We start from the raw sequence: 12278 nt of genomic DNA on the forward strand, positions 1-12278 counted from the left end.
TCCTCACCCTATTCCTCCTCCTCCTCCTCCTCTCTCTCTTCCTCATCTCCTCTCCCTTCCTTCTCCTCCTCCTCACCCTCACCCTTCCTCCTCCTCCTCAACCTTCCTCTTCTTCTTCCTCCTCCTCTCCTCTCCCTTCTTCCTCCTCCTCTCCCTTCCTCCTCCTCGTCTCCTCTCCCTTCCTCCTCCTCCTCCTCTTCTCTCCCTGTTCCTCTTCCTCTCCTCCCTCTTCTTCCTCCTCCTCTCCCTTCCTCCTCCTTTCAGCTCCCTTCTTCCTCCTCCTCCTCTCCTCTCCCTTCCTCCTCCTGCGTGCGTGTGTGTGTGTGTGTGTGTGTGTGTGTGTGTGTGTGTGTGTGTGTGTGTGTGTGTGTGTGTGTGTGTGTGTGTGTGTGTGTGTGTGTGTGTGTGTGTGTGTGTGTGTGTGTGTGTGTGTGTGTGTGTGTGTGTGTGTGTGTGTGTGTGTTTGTGTGTATGGATGTGTGTCTCTGTTAGTTTTTAACTCTCTCTCTCTCTCTCTCTCTCTCTCTCTCTCTCTCTCTCTCTCTCTCTCTCTCTCTCTCTCTCTCTCTCTCTCTCTCTCTCTCTCTCTCTCTCTCTCTCTCCTCACTCCCTCCCTCCCCCCCCTCCCTCTCTCTGTAAGCGTATTTTAATCAGTCATTCTTAGGTATTTTTTTGCTCACGCTGCTTGCATGAATATACCCTCTGCGTGTATACTTGTATGAATCATTTGTGTATATGTATGCATGCGTTATAACACTTTGTTCTGAGCGCTACCTGTGTATTTTCCCGAATTTACCAATCCACGGGCTACGGTCAGGCTTCGCTCTACTTTCACTTTTGTCAATCGCTAACGGCACCTTCAGTCTTATGGAGTACTTTTTTTTTAGATGTAAAAGTATGTAGATTATTGTATGTTATGTGTAGCATGGTAAAGGCATGAGATTTTAAAAGAAAGATACGGGAGAATTAACAATATGCGCCGAGTGATTTAAAAAATCTCTTTAGTTTATAATATCATCAATGAAATTCAATATAAATGAGCTTAACGGTAAGATTATGATACCAAACAATAACCTCCCGTAAATCTGATAAGATAAAAATGAGGTGAGACGAAAATGAATCGTAAAATCATCATTTGAAATATGTGTTGGATTTGCAACTACTGTAGTGCGCCTGCGTGACTACAGTAAACTTTATTCAAGTCAGTGAATCTATCGAAAGAAGGGTCTGAATGCATAACGAATAAAGCCTAGTACTTTTATGAATGTCAAAAATCCTGGTTCAAGTCTTTTAGCTCCAGTCACGTACCAGTTACTGGCCTTGATTCATTTGTACGATAATCTCCAAGAGAAACTTCCATGATTACGTATAATGTCGAATTAGTCAGCATATAATGGAATTTTACATTTCAATAAATTTTTTATATTCATGCTATGTAATATCTTAATGTACTGGTTGGGAATTATACAAAAATAGTGTATAATTTCCCTCGGTTCGGCATTTTCAGTGACTGTGAATCCCCCGCGTAGTAATACAACTTTCACAATAATTCTAAAACGCGATTTCACTTCCCTCAACAGCTTCCAGGTCCTTAAAACACACTAAATTCCCAACAAACTATTATATACAACAGCCATGCCAAATTACACCACTGGCAGAAGCCAAGTAGAAAAGATACGAAATAAATCCCATTGTGAAATCTGCTCTACTTCTCGGCGGGGAGGGATATGGACGAGCCACGGTCCGAGGGTATATATATAAGCCGGAGTCGTTGGCTCGGGACCCCTATTTCATTTCAACGTAGGGTCTGTTCACGTGTGGTTGTGTGTCGCTAATTTTATTAGTCTCACACACCACTCGAAAAAAAAAAACAAAAAATAAACTTTGTCATAAAACTCTAAAAAAAAAAAATCTAAAAAAATACCAAAAAAAATCACAAAATAACCAAAAAATCCCCATAAAAATTGCAAACGGTTTTAGAAACAGAAGTGCGAAAAAAGCTGCTCGTGATTTAAGTGTGACATTTGCTGGTGAGTATCTCGCGCGGGAGGGAAGTCCCGCTGCTTTTTTTGTTTTCCGTGCATGCTTCGGCCGCCCGCCCTGCCTGGCCCGGGGAGGGCGGGCGCGGGCGGCTCGCGGGCGGCCGGGGAAAGGAGGGAAGGCGGCGGCGGCCGGGCGCCATATGGCCGCACGGGAAGGTGTCATGGCCGCCGCCGCCGCCGCGTGGACACCCGCCTCTCGGGGCCTCGCTCTCGCCTTCCTCTCGCTTCCCCGGCCGCCGCGTTTCTCGCCTTTCTTTTCCGTTTTCTGGTTTCTTGCTTCTCTTCCTCGTGTCTCTCTTGATTTCATCCCTTTCCCCCCTCTCTTTCCTCTCATTTTTTACCCTGCTCGCCTGCGCTTATTTCCTGTCCTCTTCTGTCTCTCTCTTTCTCTCTCATTTCACTCCTTATCTCTGTTTGCCTCTCCTCTCTTTCCCTCTCCTCTCCTGCCTCGCTCTTTCTCGTACTCCTTTCTCTCTCTTCCTCCACGCGCCTCATTTCCTCGTCTGTCCTCCTCTCTTTCTCTTCCTCTCTCTTTCTCTCTCTCTCACATTATGCCTTCTCTCCACTTTCCTCTTGTGTCTCCTCTCTTGTTCTCTCTCCCTTTTGTCTTCCTCCCTCCTCCCCACATTTCCTCCCTTTTCTTGTCTTTAATCTCCTGCGCTTGCTTTGAATCTTGTTTATTTATCATTTATATTTTGTGTATTTTCTAAAGTTAAAAACTTTTTTCCCTTTTGTTGATTAATCCCTAAATTTCACTCGTGGTTAAATGCTACCGAGAGCGACGCACGGAGATAGAGGGGAAAAAAGGGCACAGCCGTCAAGTAGGGCATAAAAAGTAGAGGAGGAGGCATTGTAGTTAAATCCGCAGCGTCCTTGTATTTACTGGGAAACGACCAAAAAAATAGGTGCTCCGAGACTGCCTCCATCCACGTTCCCCTCGCGAGGATTAGAACAGACGTGACGCTTTAAGCCGTTGCCGGCGAGGAAATGGTTCATTTTAAGCGAGTTGTGTCGATTCCTGGTCATTTTTAAGGCGATATTGTGGATATACAGAACAAATAGATAAGTATCTATCTCGGCCTGATATCTGAGCCCATCAAGTGCCCCAAATGCCCTCCATAAATTTTTTAGAAACCAAGGAATTTTGACCATAGATAAAAGTGAAGAAACGTTTTGGTGTTTCACTTTATAAAGGTCTGTGGTTTTGCCCAGGGGGTCCAGGGGGCATAACCCCCTGGCTGGGGAATATATAAATCGTAGTGTATAAATCCCACAGGGTTAAGTTAAGGTTGGTTTATTGGTTAGCACGCATTGTATGATTACCACGAGGGGTGTGGATTATGGGAAACCCTGTAGATTGTTTTCCCGAACGAAGGGTTTGGTCCTGTAGTGTTTTTCGAAAATGGAGTAGATTTTCAATGGTGGTGTTAGCAGACTTTAATTGTATTTTGGCCTTGTTTACTTGTGCTCATCAGGCAAGGTGTGGCATGGGTCTTCAAAAAATTGTCTTTAAAGTTTCATAAATCACTTTCTTCGATTTCTGCAGGTTCTTGTTAACGTCCAGTGCCATTCATTACCCCCCCCCCCTTCAATTCCCAGTTCCCCACACATTCCCCAAAGTCGTTGGGCAGTGGAAAAACCTTTAAAAATCTGATTTTGGAATGCAGTCTCTGGAGGAAGTGTCGCTTTCAGTAACAATTGCCTCACTCTTAACGAGACATAAATTAATTTCTAAATATACATTGACTTTAGGTAATTTACCAGAATGTTGTGGCATGGGTAGGCTGTGGGCTAATTTTAATGCATGGATTATAGTTCAGGAAACTAACTTTTCTTCTCCTCCACCTCTTGTGGCTACAATGGTATGGATGCATATCTGCCACTTGCCATATTTACTTGGAATTTTGCTTAATGGAGTTATTGCATGGAAAATTTTTTAGACTAATTCATAAACTGTGACTGAGGAATAAGAGAAGGGATGATGGGTTGGGGGGGGGGACTTCTCACACCCATGTGATGTGGCAAGTGGGAAAGCTTGCATCATGTTTGTGTGCACTAGTGGTGCAGTGGTTGAGCTTTTGCACAGGCTGATGAAATGTACTTGGTTTGGTTTGTCATGTTTTTCAGGCTGTAGGAAATGTTTGTAAAATGTGCATATACATTGAGAGAGCGCTTTAAAGATGCACTATATAAAGTGTTTGTTTTATTTAAATTATTTATTAAGTACTGGTGAACCATTAAAGGGGTCATCTCTAATTTTTAGTCTTGATTTGGCAATGTTGCCCAACATTGACAGTTTTCTTGGAAAATCAAACTCAAATATTGGTACTAATATAAAAGGAATATAAAGAATTAATTGGTACATCTAGATGATAAATGAGAGAGGTCACTGATTTTCGTCAACTTGTCGTTCATTATAGTCAACAGCCCGACAAAATGATGCATAAAGAAAAATTAAGAATTTATTTATTTCAGTTATTTATTTTCCACATGAAACCAAACTTGAGGTTCAACAGTCCTCTAACAGTACCAACTAGAACCCCATCCTCAATGCACAAATATAACAGAATGAACCTAAAACCCTCCCCTTCCAATCAAAGGTTCTCCTTAACCAATGTCATTAAACATGGTATAAACATTTCAAACGTTTTTTAGATTTGTGTAATCCTGGTGCAACAATGGAAGGCATTTTCTTTTTTAACCCATCACTGCTGGGTCACATGTACCAGCGTTATCATAAACCTCTTGGGCTGTGGGGGTACACCTGTACGTGCAGTGACACACCAGAATGCATAGAGCAAAACGTTTGGCTTGATGTAGCAGAATCCTACACCCCTTGTCTGGGCGTTGCCAGAAATCACTAGTTTATCATGCTCAGGGATTTACCTAGTGGTGAGGGGTTAAGGTCAAAAGCCAAGGGCCACACCTAGTTCTTAATGCCAGTCCTTTGGATTATCCAATAAAGGGTTTGGACATTGGGGAAGTACATGTCTACTTAGCAACATTTAAGTATTTCTATAATTAATTGTATGTACTCGGTTTGGTCCCAAAATGCTCTCCAAAGAGTCGGTTTCTAGGTTTACTTTACCATGTGTATTTTGCCTCATTCCTTGAATAATGAACACTTAAATTGTAAAATTTCTAAATTGTAATATAAAAAAAATTGACTACCTTACTAATGGTACTTTTGGTTAGATTTTTTCTTTTCTATAAAATCAGGAAATTGAATTTTCAATTTTGATTGGCTTGGCATTTGATTCTTTGATATAGAAGTGCTTTATGTAATTGTAAAGCCATCTCTATGTAAAAGTTGATAAAACAGCACAGTGAACAGCGTGTATATCAAACACCAGCTGGATTAGTATCCCTATTAAAGAGGTTGGTCTGTTGTCAGCTCTATATCCATTTTGGTATTCAGAGACCAGTAACTTCAAGCAGTGTAAGAGTAGTTGCTTGTGCATAAGCAATATTTATTTTAAGTCTATATTCTGTTAATTGTAATTGTCTTGAGTTGGACTCTTGAATTAAAGCCCACCATGCTAAACTCCTTCCAAGTCTCTCCCACTTGTTCGGCAGTGTTTACTGGTTCTTTGACAAATCACCTGGGTGGTTCGCCTTTTCAGGAGGACAAAGTACAGAAACTACAACTTTGCTAGACTTTAACATTAATCCTAGATTCACACTTTAATAAGGATTACAATAATTTACTTGGTTACTATTTTTAATACCTTTTTATATAGGGGTATCTCTCCTTTTCTGTATTTTTGTGCTGTTTTATTTTGAATATTAACCTTGGTAATTATTTACAATTTGACTTTTGTGGTAATTGCAAAGAAAAGATAAGCACGTTGTGGATTGAAGTTGGTGGATCTTTGATATCAAGCAATACCATGACCAGTACACTTTATTCCTTTGATCTAGATGCTTGACAGCCTGCATGTGGCCCAAAGGTGTGAGGCTTGTAGGCTGGGTGCATAGAAGCACATGTGTATAGTGATAAGACTCCATGCCTGCCCTTTGCTATCTTGGTTTCTCTTTTCTTCATAAGCAGTTTTAGCTTTTATCATTTTCCAGTGTCTATATTTGTTTGAGATGGTAGTAGACTGCTTTCTTTGCATGCTATATCATCTCTAGTTATTAAATCACTAATTATCTGTAATACCACCTGCACTGCTGGTCATGGTGGGCAGGAATAGGATCCAGAGATGGAGACTGAGACCCATTGTAGAGGGATCATACCTACCTTGGACCTCAGCCTTAACTAATTTTATGTGGTCTTTTCTTCTGCCAATTTCTTTCTTACTCTTCATTCCCTTTTGCCCACTTATCCTTATTAACTAATTTTTACCCTTTCACACAATATTTCACCATATATGACCTTTGCCTAGCATGTTTGTTTGTTATCACCATTAACCATGAACCATTTGATGTCTTGTTGTAAATACCATGTATTATAAGAAGGACTTCCTTAATATTATTGCATGATCCTCTTCCTCCTAGATTGCTTTTTCTCCTTTTCCTTCTCTTCCTTCTTCTCTTCCCTCCTCTTCCTCCTCCTCCCCCCCCTTCTTCCCTCTTCTCTTCCTTCTCCTCCTCCCCCCCCTTCTTCCCTCTTCTCCTCCTCCTCCTCCTCCTCCTCCTCCTCCTCCTCCTTCTCGCTAGAAGATGAAGTTCTAAGTGTACATTATCTCCTTAGGGCTCAGATAATGATAAAAATATTTGGGCGTATAGTAGAATGGTGCTGTAGGTTGAAAGTGTGATCGTCAATTCGTATGCAACCATTACAAAATGGTTTGCCAGTTATAGCAATAGAAATATACCGCTTTGGGAGACTATACATGTAATGTAAGAATAGATTGTTTTTCTTTTATGTTCTTACTGTAAGTACTATGAAGACCACAGTATTGTATGTTGCACAAGTAGCTACTATGGAAACTTCTCTTGTAGTGTTTTGCATGTCGTAGCAACAAGTTCCTATAAATGTTGAAATAAATTTTATAAATAGTGTAGACAAATTTAGACGAGCTAAAGGGTAAGATTATTCAAGGTTGCATGAAGTGGAATAGGACTTGTACTCATGAATGTACTCTTTGATGGGACACTGACAATATGATTAGTAGAGAATACTTAGTTAAATCCAAGGCTTATCTGTTTTTGGTGAACAGACCTTGACTAATTTAAATGTTGAACCGACAGGTGTGATTTGGCTGCAGAATGAATCCCAGTGGCCCTAGCTACCCTCTAGCCTCGCTCTACGTGGGGGATCTCCATGCGGATTGTACAGAGGCCATGCTCTTCGAAAAGGTTAGCACTGTACAGATGTCAGGCCTTCAGGTGATATTTTGTTGATGCCTATATGACTTTACAAAAAAAAAATTGAATTTTTTTTTTAAGCTTAAACACAAAGACAGACTCCTCGACCCTCGTCAAACACACGTGGCAGGGGCCAGTAACCCCCCCTTCCTAATCACCCTGTGACTTGTCCAAAAGAAGTTGTAAGTATGCTTTTGTGAAAGTAATGAATGTATGGAATAATAGTTGGTAGCTACTTATATTTTCAGGAAGTTACAGAAATGTTTGAGAGAGGTGACAGCTATTACAAGTTGCAGTCATGGGGAAAGTAAGGGTGTTGTAATCGGCTGTAGGTATATGTGTCTTTTATTGTCTTGGTATGTATCCTTTGTTCTGCAGAAGGTCTCCATTAGACATTTAGATTTACAAAAACAAAATTGTGGAGAGAAGTAATGGAATTTAGAAATATAGTATATCGGCCCCAATATACTTCTTTGCCAAAATTCCATTGTGAGGAAGTGGCATCAAGAGTGCTTTCATTGTAAACATTAGCCTTCTAAAGAAAGGGGAAAAATATATCAATTCAGTTTACTTTAGGTACAAGTAGATGGACAAGAATCCTGGTTATGGAGGAGGTGACAGCAGGTGGAACACCATAGTGGGTGGCAAGATCTATTGTTGGCTAAGGTCTATATTCTCTAAGGTGGCAAGGATGGACAGGTTTGGACTACTGCTGAAAGGTGTAGCTTGCTAGAGCAGCCTCTGTTGGAATGAAGTTTAAATTATGGTTGAAATTAGGCGAGTCTAGATGAGGATGGACTCTGTTAATTTCCTGGTGTTACCATTAGTTGAGGAATAAATAATGCAGGCATCTGCCCAGTCCTTCCGATGGTTGGCATCCCTGAGAGGGCAGCAGACAGCTTATCTTTCTTGTCCTTTGCAAATAATGGATCTGTGTTAAAAAATGCGTGACTCTCCCTAAACTCATTTTCTTAACACGAACATTGTTGGTAAGGGTCTTGGAAGTGCCATCTTATGCCAGCTCCGAGGTGAAAGCCATTGGATGGGATTGGTTGGTTGCCTGGATTGTTGTTTCCTCCGCTATTGTTTACACTTGGAGCTTAATAGAATACAGCCTTGTTCAGACCATGCATAATCTCCATACTTAATTAGATTTTATGCCAGCAGACTCAGTTCAAGGAAGCTACACATGAGGAAATTTTCCAAATTGTGTGTGCTCTCTCTACCTTATAGGACTTACTGCCTTCTCTTGACTCATGATCTGATCACCACATGTTCAGTTTGCTGATATCTCCGTTTAGAATCATATCTTTTGTCCTACCCTACTCAGTATCTAAAATGATAACCACATGAAGTTGCAATATGTTTTCCCTATCTTTAGTTTAGTACAGTTTATTCTGCAGGTATCTTGATGTCATTCCTCAACTTCTTAACGGTAATATCATGTTACTGTGTATCCAACAGATTTACAAACAGTAGGCTCATTTGTTCACTAATCCCTCCCTACTTTTTCGCCCACCCCTTCTGTGAAGTATAACAATACACATTTGTTTTCAGTTCTCATCTGCTGGACCTGTGCTCTCCATTCGTGTGTGCAGAGACATGATTACTCGCCGCTCTCTGGGCTATGCTTATGTCAACTTCCAGCAACCAGCTGATGCTGAACGAGCCCTAGACACAATGAATTTTGATGTGATGAAGGGTCGGCCGATCCGAATCATGTGGTCGCAGCGTGACCCTTCCCTTCGAAAGTCTGGTGTTGGCAATGTGTTCATCAAGAACCTTGATAAATCTATTGATAACAAGGCCATGTATGATACATTCTCTGCATTTGGGAATATTCTCAGCTGCAAGGTAAGCATAATTTCCGGTGATACCAGAGCCTGACAAATTTTCTGGAAAATTTAATAATCAGTCACAAGTTGCATTTATTTTCATTTTACCATGTATACATAGGTAGTTGATGTACTTAAAAACTTTGAACCACATCCTTGAGACTAAAAATCTGTTCTCTTCTTCAACAGGTTGCTACAGATGAGGCTGGCAATTCCAAAGGCTATGGATTTGTACATTTTGAAACCGAGGAAGCAGCAAGGAGTGCTATCCAGAAAGTGAATGGTATGTTGCTTAATGGCAAGAAAGTTTACGTAGGCAAGTTCATCCCCAGGGCAGAACGGGAGAAAGAGTTGGGAGAGAAGGCTAAACGTTTCACTAATGTGTACGTTAAGAACTTCGGTGATGACCTGGATGATGATAAGCTCTACGAGATTTTCTCGCAATTTGGCAAGATTACCAGTCATAGAGTAATGACAAATGAGGATGGCAAATCCAAGGGCTTTGGTTTTGTTGCATTTGAAGAACCTGAAGCAGCTGAGAAAGCCTGTGAGGAATTCAATGGAAAGGAAATGAATGGGAAGCAGATCTATGTAGGAAGGGCTCAGAAGAGAGGAGAACGCCAAGCGGAGCTGAAGAAGAAATTCGAGATGATGAAGATCGAGCGCATGAACAGATACCAAGGAGTGAACTTGTACATCAAGAATTTGGATGACACCATCGATGATGAAAGGCTCCGCAAGGAGTTCTCCAACTATGGTACCATCACAAGTGCCAAGGTTATGACTGAAGATGGTCGCTCAAAGGGCTTTGGATTCGTTTGCTTCTCAACACCTGAGGAAGCTACCCGTGCTGTTACAGAGATGAATGGCCGTATCTTGGTCAGTAAGCCTCTGTATGTCGCCCTCGCTCAACGTCGTGAGGATCGTAAGGCACATCTGGCATCTCAGTACATGCAGCGTGTGGCTGGTATGCGCATGCAACAGATGGGACAAATGTTCCAACCAAGTGGCACCAGCTACTTCATGCCTACCATGCCACAAGCTCAGCGTTTCTACTCACCACAGATGGCTCAGATCAGGGCAACTCCTCGCTGGCCAACTCAGCCAACGGCCCAGGTGCGAGCAGGTGCTCAGGCAGCCAGTGCTTTCCCAATGCAGGCTGCCCCTTACAGATCAGCCCCTCGCCAAGCACAGCCAGCACCACGCAATGTCCGTCCTATTACTGCAGCAGCTGCAACTGCTCAGCAGCAGCAAATCCCAAACTTGATGCAAGCAGCCAGGCCTGTTGCACCAAATGCTGGTGCAGTTCCACCTGCACTTTCATCTGCAGCACGCGCCTCAAACTACAAGTATACAACCAACATGCGCAATCCGCCAGCTGTGTCTGGAGGCGGCCCAGCTTCAGCCGCTGCAGTGGCCCCTGTTGTCCAGCCCGCTGTGCACATCCAGGGACAAGAGCCACTCACTCCATCTATGCTGGCCTCTGCCTTGCCTCAGGAGCAGAAGCAGATGCTGGGAGAACGTCTTTTCCCCCTCATTCGCGACATCTATCCCGAGCTTGCGGGTAAGATCACTGGCATGTTGCTGGAGATTGACAACTCGGATCTTCTGCACATGCTTGAGGATCGCAACTCCCTCAAGGCAAAGGTGGAGGAAGCTGTGGCTGTGCTCCAGGCCCATCAGGCCAAGCAGCAGGTGGTGGCTGTTGCTGTTGCTGCTCAGAAGAAGGAGGACATGTAAACATGCCTTACAGCAAGCATTCCTCCTATATTTTAACAACCCATTATCAGTGCTGCATGTTGCTTATTTTAGTTTTACAGTTTGTTCCCAGTCATTGGAGTTTTTATGTGTATTTTATTTATTTTTAATTTTTTTGTTGTCATTTGGTTATTTTTATTTCAAGGTTAATTAGCAATATTTGTAAAGGACATCATTTATTATTTGCACGCTGTATTTTTTTTCTTTCTTTCTTTTTTTTTTCTTTTTTCTTTTATTTTTACTCCAATAGATGCGGCATAGTTTAGGTTCGACCACAACCACGTGAACAGTCTGTCAAGTAGGTGTCATATATATACAAAAAATCTAAAAAAAATCGTAAAATATAAAAAACCCATAAGACAGTAGCCTACTATTAATGCAGTTGATTATAATGTAACACATCGTTCATTATAATTAACGCCAACGGCAGGTCAGAACATTGTCAACAAGAATGTTCTAGAAGAGAATGGGAGTCAGGTTTTAGTTGATCAGTTCCGACATGCCTGTTTTAAAAGGTGAAAAAAATAAAATAAAGGAAAAATAAAACCTTAAAAAACTTTGTATAAAAAACAAAAATGCCCCACCATTGGGCGAAAAATCCGATAACAGTAACATCTATAAAACTCTAAAAAAACTTTTTGTAACAGTGTGCTACGAAACTCAAGGAAAAATTGGCAACAATAAACTTCTGTTTCTATAACCTTATATTGATACTTTATTATCCATATGTCTTTCTTCTGATGCCCCACAAGCTCATGAAAATAGAGGTTTCTTAAGAATAATTTCAGTAAATTGAGTGCATCCTGTAGGGTGCTTGCCAACAGCAATCCTGCTAGTCAGGTTGAAAGTTGAATTTGTAGGTCCTTTAAAGGTTAGCAACTTGTAGAATTGTATTGGCTGTATTAGTCGGTGGTGTGAAATATGCTGCCAAATTTACTAATTTTAAAATGCACTGTGGGCAATAACAATAGATGGAGACCCATCACACCTGGCATAGTTAAAAACAAAATTATATTGCTCAATGAATGGACAGCGTTCTTAACACTACCTTTTCTCTGCAATCCATGTCAATCCTCTTGCCACCGAGACCGCCAGATCTTTATTCAGCGTTCCATCATTATGCCCCCCCCTCCCAGACTTTCACCATCCGAATTCCAACCTCAAGTCGTCCCTACAGACGCAGTTCAACGCTCGCTCTCTCTCTCTCTCTCTCTCTCTCTCTCTCTCTCTCTCTCTCTCTCTCTCTCCTCTCTCTCTCCCCTCTCTCCTCTCTCTCCCTCTTCCCCCCTACTCCTCTCTCTCTTCTCCCCCATCTCCTCTCTCTTTCCCC

The 12278-nt window shown here is 41.8% G+C and overlaps 1 protein-coding gene across 1 annotated transcript; it reads left to right on the forward strand.

The window, feature by feature from the left end:
• Window positions 1–1772: 1772 nt before the first annotated feature.
• On the forward strand, window positions 1773–11653 carry LOC119577790 (polyadenylate-binding protein 4-like). Its single transcript, XM_037925356.1, has 4 exons — window positions 1773–2030; window positions 7239–7346; window positions 8913–9209; window positions 9380–11653. Exons 2-4 carry the CDS (start codon window positions 7257–7259, stop codon window positions 10928–10930), a joined length of 1938 nt encoding a protein of 645 aa, XP_037781284.1. The 5' UTR covers window positions 1773–2030; window positions 7239–7256; the 3' UTR covers window positions 10931–11653.
• Window positions 11654–12278: the final 625 nt, after the last annotated feature.

This window comes from Penaeus monodon, chromosome 10 (genome assembly GCF_015228065.2).
Source record: "Penaeus monodon isolate SGIC_2016 chromosome 10, NSTDA_Pmon_1, whole genome shotgun sequence".
NCBI lineage: Eukaryota > Metazoa > Arthropoda > Malacostraca > Decapoda > Penaeidae > Penaeus > Penaeus monodon.

Coding starts and splice junctions, on each gene's coding strand:
- LOC119577790 (XM_037925356.1), top strand. CDS start 7,257: ATGAATCCCAGTGGCCCTAGCTACCCTCTAGCCTCGCTCTACGTGGGG. Junction 7,347..8,912: donor AGGCCATGCTCTTCGAAAAG/GTTAGCACTGTA, acceptor ATTTGTTTTCAG/TTCTCATCTGCTGGACCTGT. Junction 9,210..9,379: donor GGAATATTCTCAGCTGCAAG/GTAAGCATAATT, acceptor CTTCTTCAACAG/GTTGCTACAGATGAGGCTGG.